The sequence below is a fragment of the Stigmatopora argus genome, chromosome 16, assembly GCF_051989625.1.
Source record: "Stigmatopora argus isolate UIUO_Sarg chromosome 16, RoL_Sarg_1.0, whole genome shotgun sequence".
Lineage (NCBI taxonomy): Eukaryota > Metazoa > Chordata > Actinopteri > Syngnathiformes > Syngnathidae > Stigmatopora > Stigmatopora argus.
The window spans coordinates 1,556,738-1,575,729 of NC_135402.1; the positions used below are offsets into that span (position 1 = coordinate 1,556,738).

Consider the following 18,992-nt stretch of genomic DNA (forward strand, 5'->3'; position numbering starts at 1 on the left):
TTGTTTCTGGGTCAATAATGAGCCGTTTTTTAGTTCGCAGGCCGCTTTAACGTCAACTTGATTTCACTTGGGCCAGACCATTTTAGATATAAAATTTAGATTTTTTTTAATAAATAGATTAAAAGAACTGGATTAAAAGCCCTGAGTATTTAGTTTTTTTTATAGATCTAAAACAATGTTTATTTTAGCTTTTTTATATATATTTTTAGATTTAACAAAATGATTTTTGAATGAAAAACACAGAAAAAATTGATTAAAAAATGACGATTATTGATTTAAAAGGGGGAAAATCAGGAAATTTAATATACATCTATGTACTCTTCATTTGAATTTGATCCTAAAACAGAAAGTGGGCACTCATCATTTACTTTCCCGGGCCACACAAAATGATGCGGCGGGCCAGATTTGGCCCCCGGGCCGCCACTTTGACACATGTGATTTTGAGTATCCAATCGCTGCTAGCCTTCCCATTTGAAATGTATGAAATGGAAGCATATTTTTGCATGCCATTAAAAATATCATGTAAGAAAACAAAACAAAAAACAATCTGGATGGTAATAATTGGTCATTTTCTTTTGCATATTTTTCCAGGAATATAGGTCGTAATATCACCTGAATTTGTCAGACGAGGTTTATGTTTTGTGGTGTTTTTTTTCTAGTGCCGTTGCAAAAGATAAGGACAAGCAGAGCTTCAAATTGCGTGCTGGAATGGGGAAAAAAATTGTCATTTACGTCCAGCAGACATCCAATAAGGAACTGGCTATTGAGAGGTAAAAACATACCCGCACACCCACCCACACACACACACAGACACACACCCACACATACACACACAGGCAAAGCAAACCGTGGAACACCAACCCTGATAAATAGAGTGGATGACATCCATTTAGATTTTACACATTCCCCTTTTATCTCTTTAAAAATGAATGAATCATTTAAAAGCTAAGCATCCCGTCGCCGTCCAAATTAAACACCACCAGCGTGTCGGCGCCATATTCAGGCGCGTGTGCTCCAGCACAGGGTCAAGTGGTTAAAAAAATCCCTTATTTTCAGTCATGCCAGAATGAGAATTTTAATGACAAATATCCTCCTTGTTCCAGATGATAGAAAGCCTGCGGAAGAGACTATTTCAAATAAATGACTGACCTGACTTTTGTATTAATTGCCTCTTCCTACTTTTTTTTCTTTTATTCTAGGTGTTTTGGTCTTCTGCTTAGCCCTGGCAAGAATGTCAAGAACAGTGACATGCACCTCCTAGACTTGGTATAACGTTTTTTGTTTGTTTACACCACATCATAACCTGGTCATAGTTTGACATGAATTAAAATTGTATTAGTTCAATGCAAATGCAATCATTAATTGAATGATATTATTATGACTACAGTGCTACCTCGACATACGATGTTAATCCATTCCGGGACTGAGATCGTATGTCGAGCTTTTCGTAACTCGAGCGGACGTTTCCCATTGAAATGACCTAAAAACAAATGAATTGGTTCCAACCCTCTGAAAAAACACCAAAAACAGGATATTGGATTGGAAAAAATGTTTTATTTCTTCTAATTCGCCATCTACAGACAAATTTAAATTAACTTCAATTAATATATACAGACACACTCAAATATGCGTTTAATGTAACTTTACACAAAACTGAATTCTAGTTTTGTTTTATTTTTTACCTTCGTTCTGGGCGGGTAAATTTTGGTCATATCTCGGGCATATTATTGGATCCAAATTTTCATCATACTTCGAGCATGCATGTAGGTAGAGCTGATCGTAGGTCGAGGTACCACTGTATTTATTTCTGTGTGCGACTTGGTTTAACATTATTTTGTTTGTTTACAACACTAAATCATAGTTTGACATGAATTTAAATTGAGTTTAATGGAATTCAAACATTAATAGTAGGCTGTTATTATGACTACTTACTCATTTATGTGTGCACTCTATGGTGACTCTTTAAATCTCAATCTACTTGTATAATGACGATAAAGGCATTTAATTCAATTTAAATGTTTTGATTACGAAATGGCAAAAATAGCTATTATAATCATAAATTGGAAAATATGCTTATTGGTTTGCACCTCTTATTGTATTGAGTTGAAAGATAGCATTTTTTAAAATATTGCATGAGTAATTCAGTGAGCTAATTTCCTCCAATGGCTGCTCCTTTAGGAGTCAATGGGAAAAAGCTCCGATGGGAAGTCTTACATCATCACAGGAAGTTGGAACCCAAGTACACCGCAGTTCCAGGCTGTGAATGAGGAAACACCCAAAGGTAACAAACACTCGCTCGTGTATTTGTTAAAAGACCGAATAAGGCGGCGAGGAAAAATATTGTCTAATCGTAGTCACAGCCTAAATGTGACATTGACGCATTATTCCATATCTTGACTAATCCCGCTGCGTTATTATTGAATGATGTCCTGATTTTTGATTCCACCTTTTAATTTTTTTAGATAAATTCATGTACATGACAACAGCGGTGGACTTGGTCATTACCGAAGTCGAGGAGCCGGTACGTTTCCTTCTGGAGACCAGGGTGCGGGTGTGCTCGCCCAACGATCGGCTCTTCTGGCCCTTCAGCAAGCGTAACCACACCGAAACCTATTATCTTAAACTGCGGCAGGTACGTCGGCGTCCACGCCGTGTCGAATTCGGCCCGAAGGACCAAAAAAAAACGTGAAAAGTCGAGGTGACGTCGCAGTGTTTTTTTTTTCAGATGGAACGGAAAGAGCGGAAGAGTCCGTCCTCGGATTCACTTTACGAGGTGCTGAGTTTGGAAAGTGAGACGGAGAGAGAGAAACGAAAGACCACGGCCAGTCCTGGCGTCCTTCCTGGTAGACCTGGTAGCTCTTTGGTGCCTTCTCCACCTGAGGATGATGAAGAGGAAGGTACATTTGGCTTTTGGTCTTCTTCTTTTTCTGCCTTTTTATGGTTCTTTAAGCTTCTTCGTTGATTTCGTATTTTCCCGTGCAAGTAGGGATTTGGGGAAATTTTGCAGTTTTTTTAAGAGTACTTTGCAGAATTGAAGGTATTTGTTCTGGGTTTTACCTCATCAAAAAATACCGTGACCGGACATTTCGTCGAAAGACGTTTGGTCCCCGGACGTTTGGTCGACCGGACGTTTGGCAGAACAGACGTTTGGTAGAACGGCCTCTTGGTCGCCGGGTTCGCTCGCTGTCAAATTATGACAGAGTTTACTGTTGCTATTTTGATATTTTTATATTAGATATTAAACTCTCTCTCCCTCATGATTATAGTTTTGAGAGCTGGTTTCAACAGTAACAACCCGGTGACCAAACGTCCGTTCGACCAAACGTCCGGTCGACCAAACGTCCGGTCGACCAAACGTCCGGTCGACCAAACGTCCGGTCGACCAAACGTCCGGTCGACCAAACGTCCGGTCGACCAAACGTCCGGTCGACCAAACGTCCGGTCGACCAAACGTCCGGTCGACCAAACGTCCGGTCGACCAAACGTCCGGTCGACCAAACGTCCGAGTACCAAAAATACGGTTAAAAATAGCAGATCATTTTGGATTGTATTGGATTGGATAACTTTATTCATCCCGTATTCTGGGAAATTTCATTGTGACAGTAGCAAGAGGGTGATTAGACAGAACAACAAAGCAAAAGCACAAAGTACAAAGCAAATCAAATATAAATGGGATCATTAAGAATCACCAAATCAAATCATTAAGACAGAAAAGTAGCAAAAACCCAAAAATGAGCAAGAGTGGACGGAGCTACCGCTCCGCTAACCTCAGCTAGCACTGTTGTAATCATATTTTCTTTTTATTTCTCATTGCTTAGCAACAGCGTAACAATGTTGTTTAAATAATTCTGACACTTTTTGTACTTTAAATGTTCAAAATGTTGAAATTTTTCATTTATTTTGACTTTTAAATTCACAATTAGGCTCTCAAAGAATAACATATATGAATTCTTTGTTCCCGACTACTTGTGTAAAGATTAACTGATGAGCAGTTATGACACAAGTGTTATTTCCCATGTATTCCTTCTCCGTCATGGCTGCAGCACCCCCTTTGTTTTAGGTGTCCGCGTGACAGATGGGATGAGTTTTTCCGGGTAAAAATGTTTTATAAACACTGCTCATGTGAATGGATTTTTACATTTTTCAAGACTGCCCTGCAGGGTAAACATGTTCTTTGTGACGTGGGAAGTGGTTACTGAGGGGAAACATGACGCCCAAAAAATCGGGGCGCACGCGTTGCAAATTTTACGCGAGAATGTCGGTTTGGCGGATTAAACCTGGGAAATCAGTTGGGTTAAACCAAGGGTGTCAAACTCGGGTTAGATATCTTATTTAGCTATTTAAAAAAAAAAGGATTTAAATTAATGGATCAAAAGCCCTAAATATTCCGTTTTTTTTTTTATAGATCTAAAACAATGTTTATTTGAGCTTTTTTTTCTTAGTAAGGGAAAACGTCTTAACAATAAAAGAAACAATATATATCTTTTAATTATGTTCAATATTAAAGTGGAAAACAGAAAATATTTTTATATATTTATTTTTAGATTTTACAAAATGCTTTTGAACTAAAAACAAAAAAATTGTATTAAAAAATTGCAATTATTGATTTAAAAAGGGGAAATCAGGAAATATAATATACATTTAAATCTTCATTTGAATTTGATCCTAAAACAGAAAGTCGGCACTCATGATTTACTTTGTCGGGCTGCACAAAATGATGCGGTGGGCCAGATTTGGCCCCCGGGCCGGCACTTTGACACCGGCGGGTTAAGAAGTGCGATATTTGCATGTGTTTTCCTGGTATTTTTTTTCCAATTTCTAAGAAATCTTGAGTTTAATTCAATAGAACCTCTGTCTATTAGAAGCCTGGGAGCGGATACTCTTCACCGGTGTCAACATATCTGGCTTTGTGTTGCACATTTTCCTCTTTCATTTTTCTAAAGATATATTTGAAAAGCTTGCTTTTAGTATTTTTGATTCAAATAGTGATTATATGATTCATCAAAGAGAAAAAAAATTCAAAACTGATTGCTGTAAAAGGACGGTTTTGAATCTGATATCATTTTTTCATCATGTGCTTTTTTATTTGCTAGTCGCTAAACTTATATTATTTCTCTTTATTTAAAGAGAAGTGAAATGCATTCAACCTTTTGGAATTGAACGACTTTTCTGAAATAAATGTGATAATATGCGAATGTTCTGATGGTGCCAATTGTCACTTTAAAGGATTTGAAACTTGAGTCATCAAATCGCTTTCAATTATTTTTTGTATCAACTTTGTCCTTTTGTGTCTACAGACAATGACGAGCCATTACTCAGTGGTTCTGGCGATGTTTCCAAAGAGTGTGCAGAGAAAATCCTGGAAACGTGGGGAGATTTGTTATCCAAATGGTAAGCTTTTTGTTTCATAAGTCACTCGTCACAAATGCTCTTATTATTTGAAGCATAAATCATATCCATACATGCTTACACGCATCTTGAGTACCTCTGGTTGCTCTCTTGACTTATCGCAAATTTGCGATTTTCTGCTATCAATTATTTAAAGAAAAAATACATATATATTTATTTATTTTACTACTTCGCAATTATCGCGGCCATGTCTGGTCTACATTAACCACAATATTCGAGGGATTACTGTAGTTATCGTTGTAAAACATTCACCTCTCAAGAACTGGTTTCCAGTTTTTGGGACATGTAAGCTATTATACTAGCAAAAAGGATGAAAAATAAACGATAAAATGGATTTTCCATTCATTGCAAATTTTAATTGGTTCATTAATGGTTGCCATTTCTCCATCGTCAATCCCCCCAAAAATGGAGTCTTAACGGTGGCGATTACTGACCTTCCAATTCCTCCGCCAGGCACACGAACCTGTCCGTGCGTCCTCGCCAGCTTCCGGCTCTGGTGCGAAGCGGCGTTCCCGAAGCGCTTCGTGGGGAGGTGTGGCAGCTCTTGTCCGGTTGCCACAACAATGACCACCAGGTCGAGGAGTACCGCACTCTTATCACAAAGGTAAGACAAAAAATCCTCAATTGATTGCTTTTATTGTCATTCATCTATGGACTCAACAATAAACAAACAAACGCATAATGATAAATAAATAAATCAATAAATAGTAATAGATAAATACGTGGTCAACATAATAAATAAGTAGTATAAGTAGTTTCGCCAAGTCCTCGACTCAACTCGAGTTTTGTATGGTGACAGCTTTTGGCAAGAAACTGTCCTTGAGTATGTTTGTCTTGGCTGTTATGGCTGTAGCGCCTTCCAGTGGGCAGCAGGTTGAAGCGGTGGAAGCCAAGATGCGTATTGTCTTTTATGATGCTCTTTGTCCTCCTAAGGCACTGGGATTTGTAGACCTGGACAGGGTAGGTAGGGGTCACTTGATGATCTTTTGGGTTGTGTTGATGATGCTTTAAGGTTTCCAGTTTTTGTAATTTTATGTAAGCCATTATACTTCTCTACTTCTACTACTAAAGAATCGGCTTGTTCTTTTGGACGCATGATGTGTTCTTTTTTGTTGAGGGCAAGAATAAGTTTAAGATTGAAATCCTGGTAGATCATCAGCGCCAGATTTTCCCCCGAGCCCGATTTAAATAGCATTGTATACTCCAATTTTTAGACTTGTGACAGTGTTTGGATTGTCAGCACTATTTTGTTTGCCAAGGCCTCAAAAGTCAGTACAAATGTCAGTACAGTTGACTTGAGTTGATTGATTCATTTGATAAGGGACAGCGCATATTAATGAACATATTTATATTCATGTTAATGAACATATATATCTAAGATTGTAGCCGCCGGCTTAGTGAAAGAAAAGTCAGGTTTTAAAGGCTACCCGGTCCGTCTCTGGAGGGTAGTAACCAGTTGAGTGAATCCAAAATCCCAGCGGGAGCGCTTCTATTTTGGGAATATCGTTCCCACAGTCCAAACATGCAATGCAAAGGTTCCCAGTTCCACAGTAAAGTTCCTAAATAGCATAAGCCCTTAATTGGACATTTTTAGATTGTGCTAGGAGATCACCTTACTGAGAGCAACTTGGCCTTACTTCTGTCATTTTGTTCTCATGAGGGGATACTCGCACTCTTGAGCAAATATATCATTCCCATTTTGCCTCGGGATGTCCCGATCTAATATTTTTGGCATGTGACTGATTTGGACAATCTGCCAATGGTGAGTCCTGATCTGATACCCAGGAAAGCTTTTTAACTGGGGGTGAGGAGGGGGGAGTACTGTTTCAAAATGTCTTCCGTCCAAGCAAATTGAATAGAGCGGTCACAACGTTAGAATCATAAAAATCAGAAATCCCTTTTTTCAGTTGTGAAACACCAAAGTCAGGTTGTAAACAAATTGTTTCACGTCAATAAACTTTTAGAGTGAATAAACTTGGTCACCTAATGCCATAAATTGAGCTATTTTAGTATTTGTTTTTTTACTACAGGACTCGTTTCTATAGTGTCAGTATAGAAATATACTATATATCTATCCATTGTTGCATTATAAATATGGATAATTTTTTTACTCGTTATCTCAGCTCATTAACTGCTGTAGCGGGTGAATTTATTTCACTGCCGTTGACCATTTTTTTGTAATTTGGACATGCCGTCCTCATAAAGCCAGTCCTTTAATGAGTTTTTTTGCTTTTGTTCACCATGTGTAGGCTTCTCCCTTTGTCCTCCCCGCACAAAGTGTCCTAGCGAGTGGCGCCTTTAATTCTTTGCCGTTTATGTGTTAGAACATAACGTACATTTCTGGAAACATAAAAAAAAACAGTTACCATAATTATAAAAGTAAGCTTTCCCTTCCCATGACAACTCAGATAAGGAATGTTTTGAAACGCAAGCTTATATTTCAGTAGACATTTTTAAGGTATATTCCAAGTTTTCAATGTAATACAGTGGTACCTCGACATACGATCTTAATCCGTTCCGGGACTGAGCTCGTATGTCGAGCTTCTCGTAACTTGAGCGAACTTTCCCCATTGAAATGAACTAAAAACAAATTAATTCGTTCCAACCCTCTGAACAAACACCAAAAACAGGATATTGGATTGGAATTTTTTTTATATTTCTTCTAATTCTAATTGACAAAGTAACAAATAACGAGTGGTTTAATAGTAATAAAATGTGTTTAATAGAACTATAAAATTAGACGCGGAGGATACACAGATGTACGGGCATACCGTTGTGCATTTTCTGGTCCATGTGTAGCGGAAACTCGTCTGAATAAATCGTTCATTGCTCGTAGATATCTGTTATACACGAAAGAGATGCGGCAAAAAAAGACAGTGCGCTACAATGATAAACAGCCTCTCATGTCATGGCCACCTGGCTTTCTCGCATCTCGAAATTTTTCTCGTATCTAGGGCGAATTATTTGATCGAAATTTCCATCGTATCTAGAGCATCTCGTAGGTAGAGCTGCTTGTAGGTTGAGGTACCACTGTATACAGGTTTTTGGGGGGAGTGGACTAAAATTGACTGTGGCTAGGGTGTTTTTTGACCGACGTCTAATGGGAACTTTCCCCAACGCTTGTCTGCGTTCCGCGCGAATGACGGAAGAGATTTTAGTCGAACAAAAAGGCCGCTGTGGCGCTTAACTCGCCATTACCCAAGGGTAGTTGCCATCCGTGTGCTTTTATCGTTGCAATGTGCTCGCCATGGCAACGCCCTCTTCAAGAGGTGTGTATGGCCTGATGAAAACACAAGTTTAAAGAACTGATAGCCTTTTGTGAAAAATGAAAAGCATGTGATTTTTGGTCACGTGGCGTACATGCATTTCGACCAGCCTCGTTCACATGAGGCGGTTCGATTGCGCAATCCCGCCGGCAACTTTTGTCTCTTCTTAAAAGAATTGGCTTATTATTTTGTCTGCATGATGTTTTTTCTGTTGTGTGCAAGACCACATGATTGGGTTGTAGGTTTGTTTAAATTTTATTTATTTATTATTTTTTTGCAGATACAGCATGACCATGCTTGCAAATTATTAGATTAAACAAGGTTTCAATGGGACAGTTTTTGTTAGTCTATGTTTTTCCTTTAAATCCCAGCAAATTTTAAATTTGAATATTTAAAAACAACTGTTTGCCTTTTGGGCTTGGTTAATTGATGGAAATATTTTTAATCAATATTTTTGTCTTGGCTGATGTGCCACTTTGTTGCTTTTGGCAAAATCGATCCACGGTGCAAAAAGACCATTTTGCGATGCGTTTAAGACATTTTTATTGTTCGGCGGTGCCTGGCCAAGCTGGTTTCAAAATCCCAAAAAGATTGGCAGTGGCGGTCCGTGCATTTTCTCGTAGCGCCTTCAATGGGTAAAATCCACTTCCTAGCAGTATTTAATGATTAAATACAAACATTGGAGCTTAAATACAAACACTGGAGATTTTCAGATATCAGAACTTGGCCCACAATTGAAATATTATTTAGGAATATAGCCATATTTTACTCACCAAAAATCCTTTTTAACTGTACACAATATCCATCCTCCTTTTTTTCTACCTTCTTTTATATCGCCATCGAAGCTAATGCTGAAAGTGGAGCCTGTCCTGTCGTATTTCTGTCATAGTCCGTCTTGAAAATGGCTTTAAATCAACACAACAATATATTTGCTTGTGCAGCTCGCTCCAAATACAGTTTGGTAGCTCTGGCTAATGACTAGCCTCATAGTTGGTGAAAGCGATGACGTGTCCCTACGCCCGCGACAATACATTGTGGTGTTGCCAACTCGAAATCTGATTGGTTAAAGCAACAGTCTTATTGACGCTTGTTTAATGCAGCAGAGCCCGCAGAACTGATTGTGAAGGCCTTGAGGCAGATTTCTGACCCTGGCAACAAATAATGGCTGAAATGTGATTGGTTAAATGCTTCAATATGAGAACACACATGTGGAAGCAGTGCAACCAGGGGGAAAAGCAATGAAACTAACAGACAATTTGGAATTATTTAATAAGTATTGATGGACAAAATATAATATATGATTCAGATATTTCTTTGGCCAGCAGAGAAGGCCTTGAAGGCCCTGACAGCCCACCACTCATACTTCATACTATGAAGTAGACTTTGCGCCTCGTTGTGCTCAGCTCAGCAGTGTCTGGATCTCACGCCGCCTCCTCTTCATCATCGCGGCTGCACCCTTCCAATGCCATTTTCTTCCCGGTCGCCTTCCTTTCGTCTCCGAGCTCAATTCCCTTCCCTCCCTTTGCTGTATTTTCTTCATTCTTCCCAAGTAGCCAACCCCTCTTCCCTTCCTGTCATTTATTTTTAGCTCCTCGTGCAATGGACAGAGGGGGTGCGTGAAGGCAAAGGAGGGTGTCGGCATTCGCCGGGTGGCGGGGGGAGAGAAAGGTGCAGGCTTTGTGTGTGTTTGTGTGTGTGTATCATGCATGGCTTCGGTTCTCCATCACGTGACGCCCATTTACTTTGCACGAGACAAACTCATTAGCTTTCGGACGCGGATCGCGCCGCATTTCGGGTATAAATAGAGTGCGGTGCTTCTAATTTTAGTGGGCGATCTTGCGTCATTTTAAGTCCTCGCGCCGGCCCGTAACCCAACTAAGTTGCAGAATGTTTTCATTAGTCCGACGGAGGCCCGTGACGGCGAGAAGATGCAATCAAAAGGCCTTTTAATGGCGGTTGGGCAGAGCTTACAATGAACAACTGTCTGCCAGGAGGCAGATTAAGATGTCCTGTTGGCTTGTGCAGACTCAGTCAAGCTGACGCTTTCAAAATAGTCTCATGCAGCATCCGCAAATCTTGTGGACCTAAAGACATTTATGTAAGCAGATACGTATGCGGTGCTTTGACAAAGTATTTGCCTCTTTTGGGCAATTCATTTTTTTGCATACAGTCCTAATTGTACTGTGAAATCGGAATTATCAGACGATAATAAACGAACCATTCCCAAAATGTGGGAGAACACCCATTGGAATGATGATATCATAGACAGCATAGTAGAATTTCCAGTTGTTTCCATTTTTAATGGCATATACTTTTTTTAAAATTAAACAAGACATAATTTACATAGGGAAAAAAGCAACCCACTGACTGCACCACCAAGATGTTATTAATCGAATATGATGGCAATCTTCCCACTTGCTTCAATTGAACGCAATCGATATAGAAACAAAGACATCGTTTGTAGTAGATGAAAATATTTTTGGTCCAATTAGGTGAAATTGGATAATTTTTCTGGAAATTCTACATGGTACATAAAGTTCAGAATAGATGGCCTTGACCTAATTCGGGTCAGATGTTTGATGGGCAAATTTCTTGTTGCATTATTGTTATGTTGGAGGATGAGAAAAGACGAGAAAGGACTGACACACATTTCTCAAGTAGGCTTATCTTGTTATCTTGCCTTCGGTCTGGACAATAGACTGGTCTTTTTTTATTGCTGTCCCCTAACTGTGACCTTGTTTAACTCCATTGTTGTTCAAGGATTGTTCTAATTGGCATTTTTAATGTGGAGGTTTCTTTTAGTTTCCCATGTCCCTATTTTGAAGTAGAAATTCCACCGCAAAGCTAGAGGACCTCAGAGAACTGACTATGCAGTGAAAACAGAATTTTATATCTATATCTATCTATTAGATTAGATTAGATAATTTTATTCATCCCGTATTCGAGAAATTGTCACAGTAGCAAGAGGGTGAGAATACAGACACAGGAAAAGACATTTTAAACATAAATAAATAGGTCATAAATAAGTTAATAAATAAATACATATATAAATAAATAAATATATAAACATATAAACAAATAAATATTTAAATAAATATATAAATAAATGTATAAATAAATATATAAATGTATAAATAAATGTATAAATAAATGTATGAATAAATGAATAAATTAATAAATAATTATTTAATACAATCTATCTGTCTATATACATATATATAGCACATGTAATGATTTAGCTTAAGATTTTCCCGATTAAAACCATAAATACGGAGGTGAAAATTGTGAATGAGGGGGCGTCTTATACCAGAGAAATTGTAAAATTCAATGATTTTAAGGCAATTTTAAAGGTACGGCTTATACGCGAGAAAATACGGCAAGTGTCGGTTTTGTGTGTAAGTGTTGCAATATATTACTCACATACATTTGCCACTTGTATATTTTCTATTGTAATGCAAGGGCACACTCCAATGCAAACGCAAATATAACATCAGTGAACTATTGTGTATTTTCAGTGCGAATGGCGGCAGCTTTTTTAATTTTAACGCAGTCATCGTGAAACAGGTCTATTCAAAATTAATGATGTGGCAAATAGCTTCCGAGGGAGGCAATGTTGCGCGCAATTGGGTTAGCATAAATCCCCAACTCTCGCGTCTGTCTTTAATTGTCACCGGAATATTCTGACATTACGCGCGAAAGCACAGCGGCGGAAGAAAAAAAAATGGGAGGAGGCTTGGAGAAGGTGCGGGTGGGACCGAGGCAGCCACATGTCTTCACTCCTGGTGATTGGTTTGAGCCACAGAAGAGGGCGGGACTTGTGCCACTGTTTCTCGAGTGAGAGAGAGGGGATGAGGGTGGAAGGCAGACTGGAAGTAGGGAAGAAAAAGAGACGGGAGTGTGGCAGAATAAATCATCGGGGCTCTTCCAGGCTTCTCCCAGCGTCGGTATGTCTGTCTACGACGCTTCCCGAGAGGGCAGACGGTTGAGGTGTGGAGATGCCGTTTAGGACGGAGAGCATGTGCGGACATTTTTGACATCTGGAACCTCATCCGGCACTTTGCTCCTGACATCAGTTGTCTGTGATAACGATCGCAAGGGACCAGACTGCAACTTGGGGAGGAATAAAGCCGGCAGTGACGGAAATAAGGTGAAGAAGACGCAAGAATCGGGGAAACGCTGGATGCCTCAACGATACATTTTTACGGCTTGCTGTCTTTACCGTTCTGTGGACGCCAACCATAACAGCAAGAGGCAATGTTGAAGTCGTTTCTGGGTAAATGGCCACCAAAGGCTTGACGGGCATAAAACAACCTGGATTCTGTTCAACAAAGGTGCGTTTTTGCTCGCTTGGGAATACCCGAACGCACTCATTTGCCTGCTACTTTCCTAAAACTCAAGACACTCGGCAATCAGAGGGCTTCATCACCTCTCCATCCTTCTTGCATCGGAAATGAAGCAGCAGATTAATTTCACATTTGAAACGTGGACACTTAGCTTTCGGTTGAAACCGTACAAGCCACCGGGGCAGCTACCCAAATAGTCCCGGACCGGAGTCCCCCTTAACCTCGACGTCCTCCTGCCTGAGATGATGAATTCCTCCCTGGAACCGCTGAAGCAGAGCTCTGCCGACCTGTCCAACTTGTCGGCTCCGTTCTGCCTCCTGGAGATCAGCTACTCCAAAATCATCACCACCTGCTTGCTGGAAGTCTCCGTCATTCTCCTCCTGACGGTTCTGATTATTTCCGGCAACCTGGTGGTGATCTTCGTCTTTCACTGCGCCCCTTTGCTCAGCCAGCACACCACCAGCGCTTTCATCCAGACCATGGCCTACGCCGATTTGCTGGTGGGTGTCAGCTGCCTCTTCCCTTCCTTGTCACTACTTCATCGCCTCCAAGGACTCGACCCCAAACTCACCTGCCAGGTGTTCGGGTACATGGTGTCCGTTTTGAAGTCGGTCTCCATGGCGTCATTGGCGTGCGTGAGCGTGGACCGCTACATCGCCATCACGCAACCGCTGACCTACGCGGCTCTGGTCACGCCGTGTCGGGTGCGTTGCTGCATCGTCTTGATATGGTTGTACTCGGCGCTGGTGTTTCTCCCGTCGTTCCTCGGCTGGGGGAAACCGGGTTACCACGGGGATGTGGTAGAGTGGTGCGCCGTCAAATGGAGCACCCAGCCGGCGTTCACCACCTTCATCGTCGGGTTACTCTACGCCCCGGCCGCCCTCACCGTCTGCTTCACTTACGGCAACATCTTCAAGATCTGCCGCCAGCACACGCGGGAGATCAGCGAACGGCAGGCCCGTTACCGGCCCCAAAAGCGACGGGAGCCGGGCTCCATCTCCGGATCGCCGGTCAAGGAGACTAGCGACGTGGACCCGAGGAATTCACAGAAACAGCATCAGCAACCATTCCAAAATCAGCCATCGCCTTCGACGTACCCGGACAGACGCTACGCCATGGTACTGTTCCGCATCACCAGCGTTTTCTATCTACTCTGGTTGCCCTACATCGTTTACTTCCTGCTGGAAAGCGGTGGAATTTATCACCATCCCGCAGCGTCCTTCCTCACCACTTGGCTGGCCATCAGCAACAGCTTCTGCAATTGTCTCATCTACAGCCTGTCCAACTCGGCTTTTCGAAAGGGCCTCAAACGCCTCTGTTCCTACTGCGTACAGCGTAGCGCTGGCGACTTCGGGCCAAGGAAACCCCCAAAGTCCTTCATCGGTTCCATTGAACAGGGATGCGCCGGGATGGGGTTTGGATCGGGGGGCCGCGGAGACGTAGGGATCGGCACCACGTGTCATGTGTAGCGGGACGGCCTCGTGCCGAATTTGGCCCGCGAACTGCTTTGAAAACGTCTCTTCTGCGAGTTGAAATGATTCCAAGAAGAGATGGAAGGAGGTGACATCAGGCCACTGTTCTTTCCGTCACATTTGGAGGTTACGCAGACGTCCGCTCGGCGCACGCCGCGAATGGTGGAGGCGTCTGGAGTGAAGCACTGAATGTCCTAAATAGTCTTACAAGGCGGCGTTTTTATTTTTGGGATGGATGGGATTTTAGAGGAGGTCGAATATTTTGACAATGTTTGGAAATGTGTCCACGTGAGGACTAAGCATTCTCCTGACGGAAACATTCGGGATGTCAGTCAAGAAAATGAGAATGCAAAAAAAAAATACATCAAGAAGCATGTTGAATAACATGGTCAGCGGAACTATTTTTTCGGACTATAAGTCGCACTAGCCAAAGAATATAGAACGAAAAGGAAAAATATAGACTTATGCAGACTTGTACGTTTTTTTAAATCATTTCAGATTGTGTACGCCACATGTGTCAAAATGGCGGCCCGGGGGCCAAATCTGGCCCGCCGCATCATTTTGTGTGGCCCGGGAAAGTAAATGATGAGTGCCGACTTTCTGTTTTTGGATCAAATTCAAATGAAGAGTATAGATGCATATTAAATTTCCTGATTTTCCCCCTTTTAAATCAATAATTGTAATTTTTTAATCATTTTGCAAAATCTAAATATATATATTAAAAAACCCAAAATAAACATTGTTTTAGATCTATAAAAACTGAATATTCATGGCTTTTAATCCAGTTCTATTAATCCATTTATTTAAAAAAATCTAAATATTATATCTAAAATAGTCCGGCCCGCATGAAATCAATTTGACGTTAATGTGGCCCGCGAACCAGTTTGACACCCTTGGCGTACGCCATATGACAACTTTTGTACGGAATTTTTTTAAGTACGTTTTTTTTGTAAATTGTAAAACCGTACTGGAGTAAAAGTCACATTTTTGGGAGGGCAATTTGTTTTATTCTATCAGGTTACGTTAAAAGAATAAAAATAAGATGGAGAAGAGACAGCAGGCTAAATAGCATCTCTTAATGTAACATTTTTTCACATAATCATAGCCCAAAAAACATAACAGATAAATATTAGTCACAAATAATGTATTAGTTGCAGGCCCAATCAGATAACGGGAAAAAAAACGTGACTTATAGTCCGGAAAATAAAGTAAATATTTTGAGGTGCTCTTCTCCTCTTGGCTTAGAATAATACAACGTTATGTGTACATTGCATTTGTTAAAATCAATAAATGATTTGACGGTGCTTTCTTCATGAAAAACAAACAGTAGAAAAAAATGTACGTTTAGAACTATATGCAATTTCTATTGCTTTGCACAAGACATTCTTTCTTGATAGAAAATATATAAATTTATAAATGACCACGAGAGGCTTTGACTGTTAGCAAAACACTGTTGTTTGCTTCCTTCCTCATTCTTGTTGCATGTCATGCAGTTGTTGCCACAATTTTTCTGCTGTCTATTCATTTTATGGTATGACTGTTGCCTGACCAAATGTAAACCGTCGAGCAAAACCGAGAAAATGTTTGTTTTCACACTAAACGTTTGATGAGAATTGGTACATGAATTGAATAATCTGGTACATCCGAGGACAGTATTCTGATAAAACAATGCGGTTTGTGGTCTTAGCGTCTTTAATGCGAAGAACTGCCTTTTCTCCATTTGTACTGTGGTTGCTAGACATAGTATGGTGATCACCGTGGATTTGTTTAAACCTTGACCAAAACAAAAACAAAGGTTAGACTCTTAGTGGCCAGAGTTCTTCTGAAGATTGACACCTTCACCACGAAAAAAAAACTATGTGCATGCACCTATCATCTCTTAATCTGTATTTTTGGAGTTTACTGGAACTTCACATTCAGAAAATGAAAAGTACAAATCACGGAGAGAGAATACATATCTCTGTATATATATTTTGTTAGATACCAAAGAAGGTTTGACTGTTGTTGTTGTTGTTTTTAGTTTCACAAACTGATGTACAGTCTGGGGCCTCGGTGTTATTTATGGGGGGGTTCTACAGGTAGACAATTATGATTGTGAGGTGCACAAGGAAGCGTTGGTTGCCTTGAAATCCAAATTGAAGTGGGAATACGTACTGTATTTTCTCGCATATTAGCCGCATCCGCGTATAAGTCGCACCCTTAAAATTGGCTTAAAATCGTTGAATTTGACGATTTCTCTCGTATAAGACGCCCCCTGATTCAAAATTTTAACCTCCACATTCATGGGTTTTAATAGGGAGTACAAATGTTACTTTGAAGGGAAAATCTTAAGAAAAGTCATTGCACGTGGTATTTCTGAGATACTGTATAAATCGATTGCTGGATTGCAAATTTCGAAACGGTGCTGCCTGCACGTAGACAAATTCAAAAAGAAAGTCATGTGAGCAGTACAACCAGGAAGTGTTTCCGTAGCGGTCTAGTTTGTCATCCCTAGGTAAGATGGTGGCGTCTTGAGCGAGCAATGGCATGCACAAGTAAGAGTTTTTTCGCATTTTATGCAAGATACGTTTTTTTTGTGAATTTCATTCATAGACGTCAAAATGAATTTCGTTGAGCGTTTTATCGGGTTATCTTTTCTCTATTTTGAAATAAATGATCGTATTGTCTTGGGTTATGGCGTTTCGTCTTTGTCGCCTTGCAGTTTCGTGCATTTCAAGTGTAATTTGTGCGCATATAAGCCATACCCTTAATTCAGTCATCATTTTTTGAGCGGCAAATGCGGTGGATATGCGAGAAAATATGGGGTTCTACACGTAGACGATTATGACTGTGAGGTGCACATGGAAGTGTTGGTTGCCTTGATTTCCAAATTAAAGTGTTTTCTTGAGAGGGCTCCATTTTATAGACTGTCAATGTGACTTTTTGTGTGTACGTTTCAAGTGATTTAGTAGGTGACCGTTTGTCATTTAACACTTCTCTCACTTGCATTAAGCATGTAACGCAGGGGTCTCAAACATGCGGCCCGCGGGACGATAATTTGCGGCCCCCGTCTTAATATGAAAGATCGATTTTTTTTTTTTTAATTTTTTTTTTTTTTTTTTTTTTTACCCCTTTCCCCATGATGGCGCCGTTTAAGTGGCAGCCAGTGGCAGTAGCTCTGTCCACTCATGTTTTTCTTGTTTTACAGCATGTTTTACATGAAAAATTAGAGGGAACATTGACATGCACCTGCTTGTGGCAGGTGTGATACTGGTGTGCCGATAGCGAGCAATGATGATGTCGTGACCGGATGATTCGCCTAAAGACGTTTCGCCGACGGACGTTTGACAGACGGACAGGTCGTACTAGTATTTGTTAGTTTAATGATTAAATACAAATACTAGTATTTGTATTTAATCATTAAACGCTGTTTTCAGCTGGATTTGACCGAATTTGAGAGCATTTTGAGCCGTTTGGCGAATGGACGTCTATAGACGTTTTTTTGCCTCCATCGCGATATCATCCAGTATTTGTATTTAATCATTAAATGCTGTTTTAGGATGGATTTGACCCGATTGCTGTCATTTTACGGCTCGGTTCTGCTACATCTGCCTGCCCAAGAGTGCTTATTCCCGGACTGCCATTGATGGTAGACGAACATTGATTTTTACTATAATTTGGACAACACCGGCGGCGGGCCGGATTAAAAATCCTAACGGGCCGTATATGGCCCGCGGGCCGAGGTTGAAAAACTTGTACACACACGATCCGGCGGGGCGAGCGTTCGAATCCCGTTTCGGCGAAACCTCCGTTCGGCCGAATGAACGTTCGGTGGAACGTCCATTCGGCGACCTGCCCGTCTGTCAAACGTCCGTCGGCGAAACGTCTTTAGGCGAATCATCCGAGTACCGATGATGTCGCTCACACTGGTACTCAGTGCGCTCAGGGAGGTTGTCTTTCTGCTCAGACCAACAAAAAATTAGAGGGAACTTTGGTTCGGAGCTGAATGAACCAATCACGGTGAGGTATACGGCTCTGGAGGGCGGGACATCGGCCGGGCTGTCCAGTGCCTCGCTCACTCACTCATTCATTCCTCCAATCAGCTGGGTGGAGGAGAAGCCGTGAGGCCGATCCCTCCGCTCGGCGCGCACACTCCTCCGCTGCTCTCAGCATAGAACTGAATGAGGCGCTATGATCCGTGATCCAGCCTGTGTCAGTGTCTGTAGCCATCTCCGCGATTGAAACGGAGAGCGAAAGTGCACATGCGCCACAAACCCGTGCGACTGAATGTGAAAGATCAACCCGAGACTCATTCCAAGTGGAAAAACATATTACAGAGCCCCAGAGATGTCTCTTCAAAGCCTGCCGTGAAGAGAAAGGTCGGTGATGAGCACAGACAGTTTCAAGAAAAATGGGGAGTGCAATATTTCTTTGTTGAACACAGGGGCACCCCGACGTGTCTCATTTACACTGAAAAAGTTGCGGTGCACAAGGAATACAATTTGAAACGTAATTGTACTATG

General features: G+C 41.0%; 2 protein-coding genes across 4 annotated transcripts in view; both read left to right on the forward strand.

The window, feature by feature from the left end:
- The window catches only part of rabgap1 (RAB GTPase activating protein 1), a 50,449-nt gene that overhangs the window by 8,683 nt on the left and 22,774 nt on the right, over positions 1-18,992 (forward strand). For all 3 annotated transcript variants that reach the window (XM_077622295.1, XM_077622296.1, XM_077622297.1), the window contains 7 exons: positions 660-770; positions 1,200-1,266; positions 2,179-2,281; positions 2,463-2,632; positions 2,726-2,897; positions 5,298-5,391; positions 5,863-6,013. In XM_077622295.1, the coding sequence (XP_077478421.1) occupies positions 660-770; positions 1,200-1,266; positions 2,179-2,281; positions 2,463-2,632; positions 2,726-2,897; positions 5,298-5,391; positions 5,863-6,013 (868 nt within the window). The remainder of the gene's footprint in view (positions 1-659; positions 771-1,199; positions 1,267-2,178; positions 2,282-2,462; positions 2,633-2,725; positions 2,898-5,297; positions 5,392-5,862; positions 6,014-18,992) is intronic.
- LOC144091263 (putative G-protein coupled receptor 21) lies at positions 12,543-17,392 on the forward strand. The gene has a single exon (XM_077623473.1). The coding sequence runs from the start codon at positions 13,261-13,263 to the stop codon at positions 14,485-14,487; it is 1,227 nt and encodes a 408-aa protein (XP_077479599.1). The 5' UTR covers positions 12,543-13,260; the 3' UTR covers positions 14,488-17,392.

What these genes read in the sequence shown, in the direction of transcription:
- LOC144091263 (XM_077623473.1), top strand. Translation starts at nt 13,261, where the DNA reads ATGATGAATTCCTCCCTGGAACCGCTGAAGCAGAGCTCTGCCGACCTG.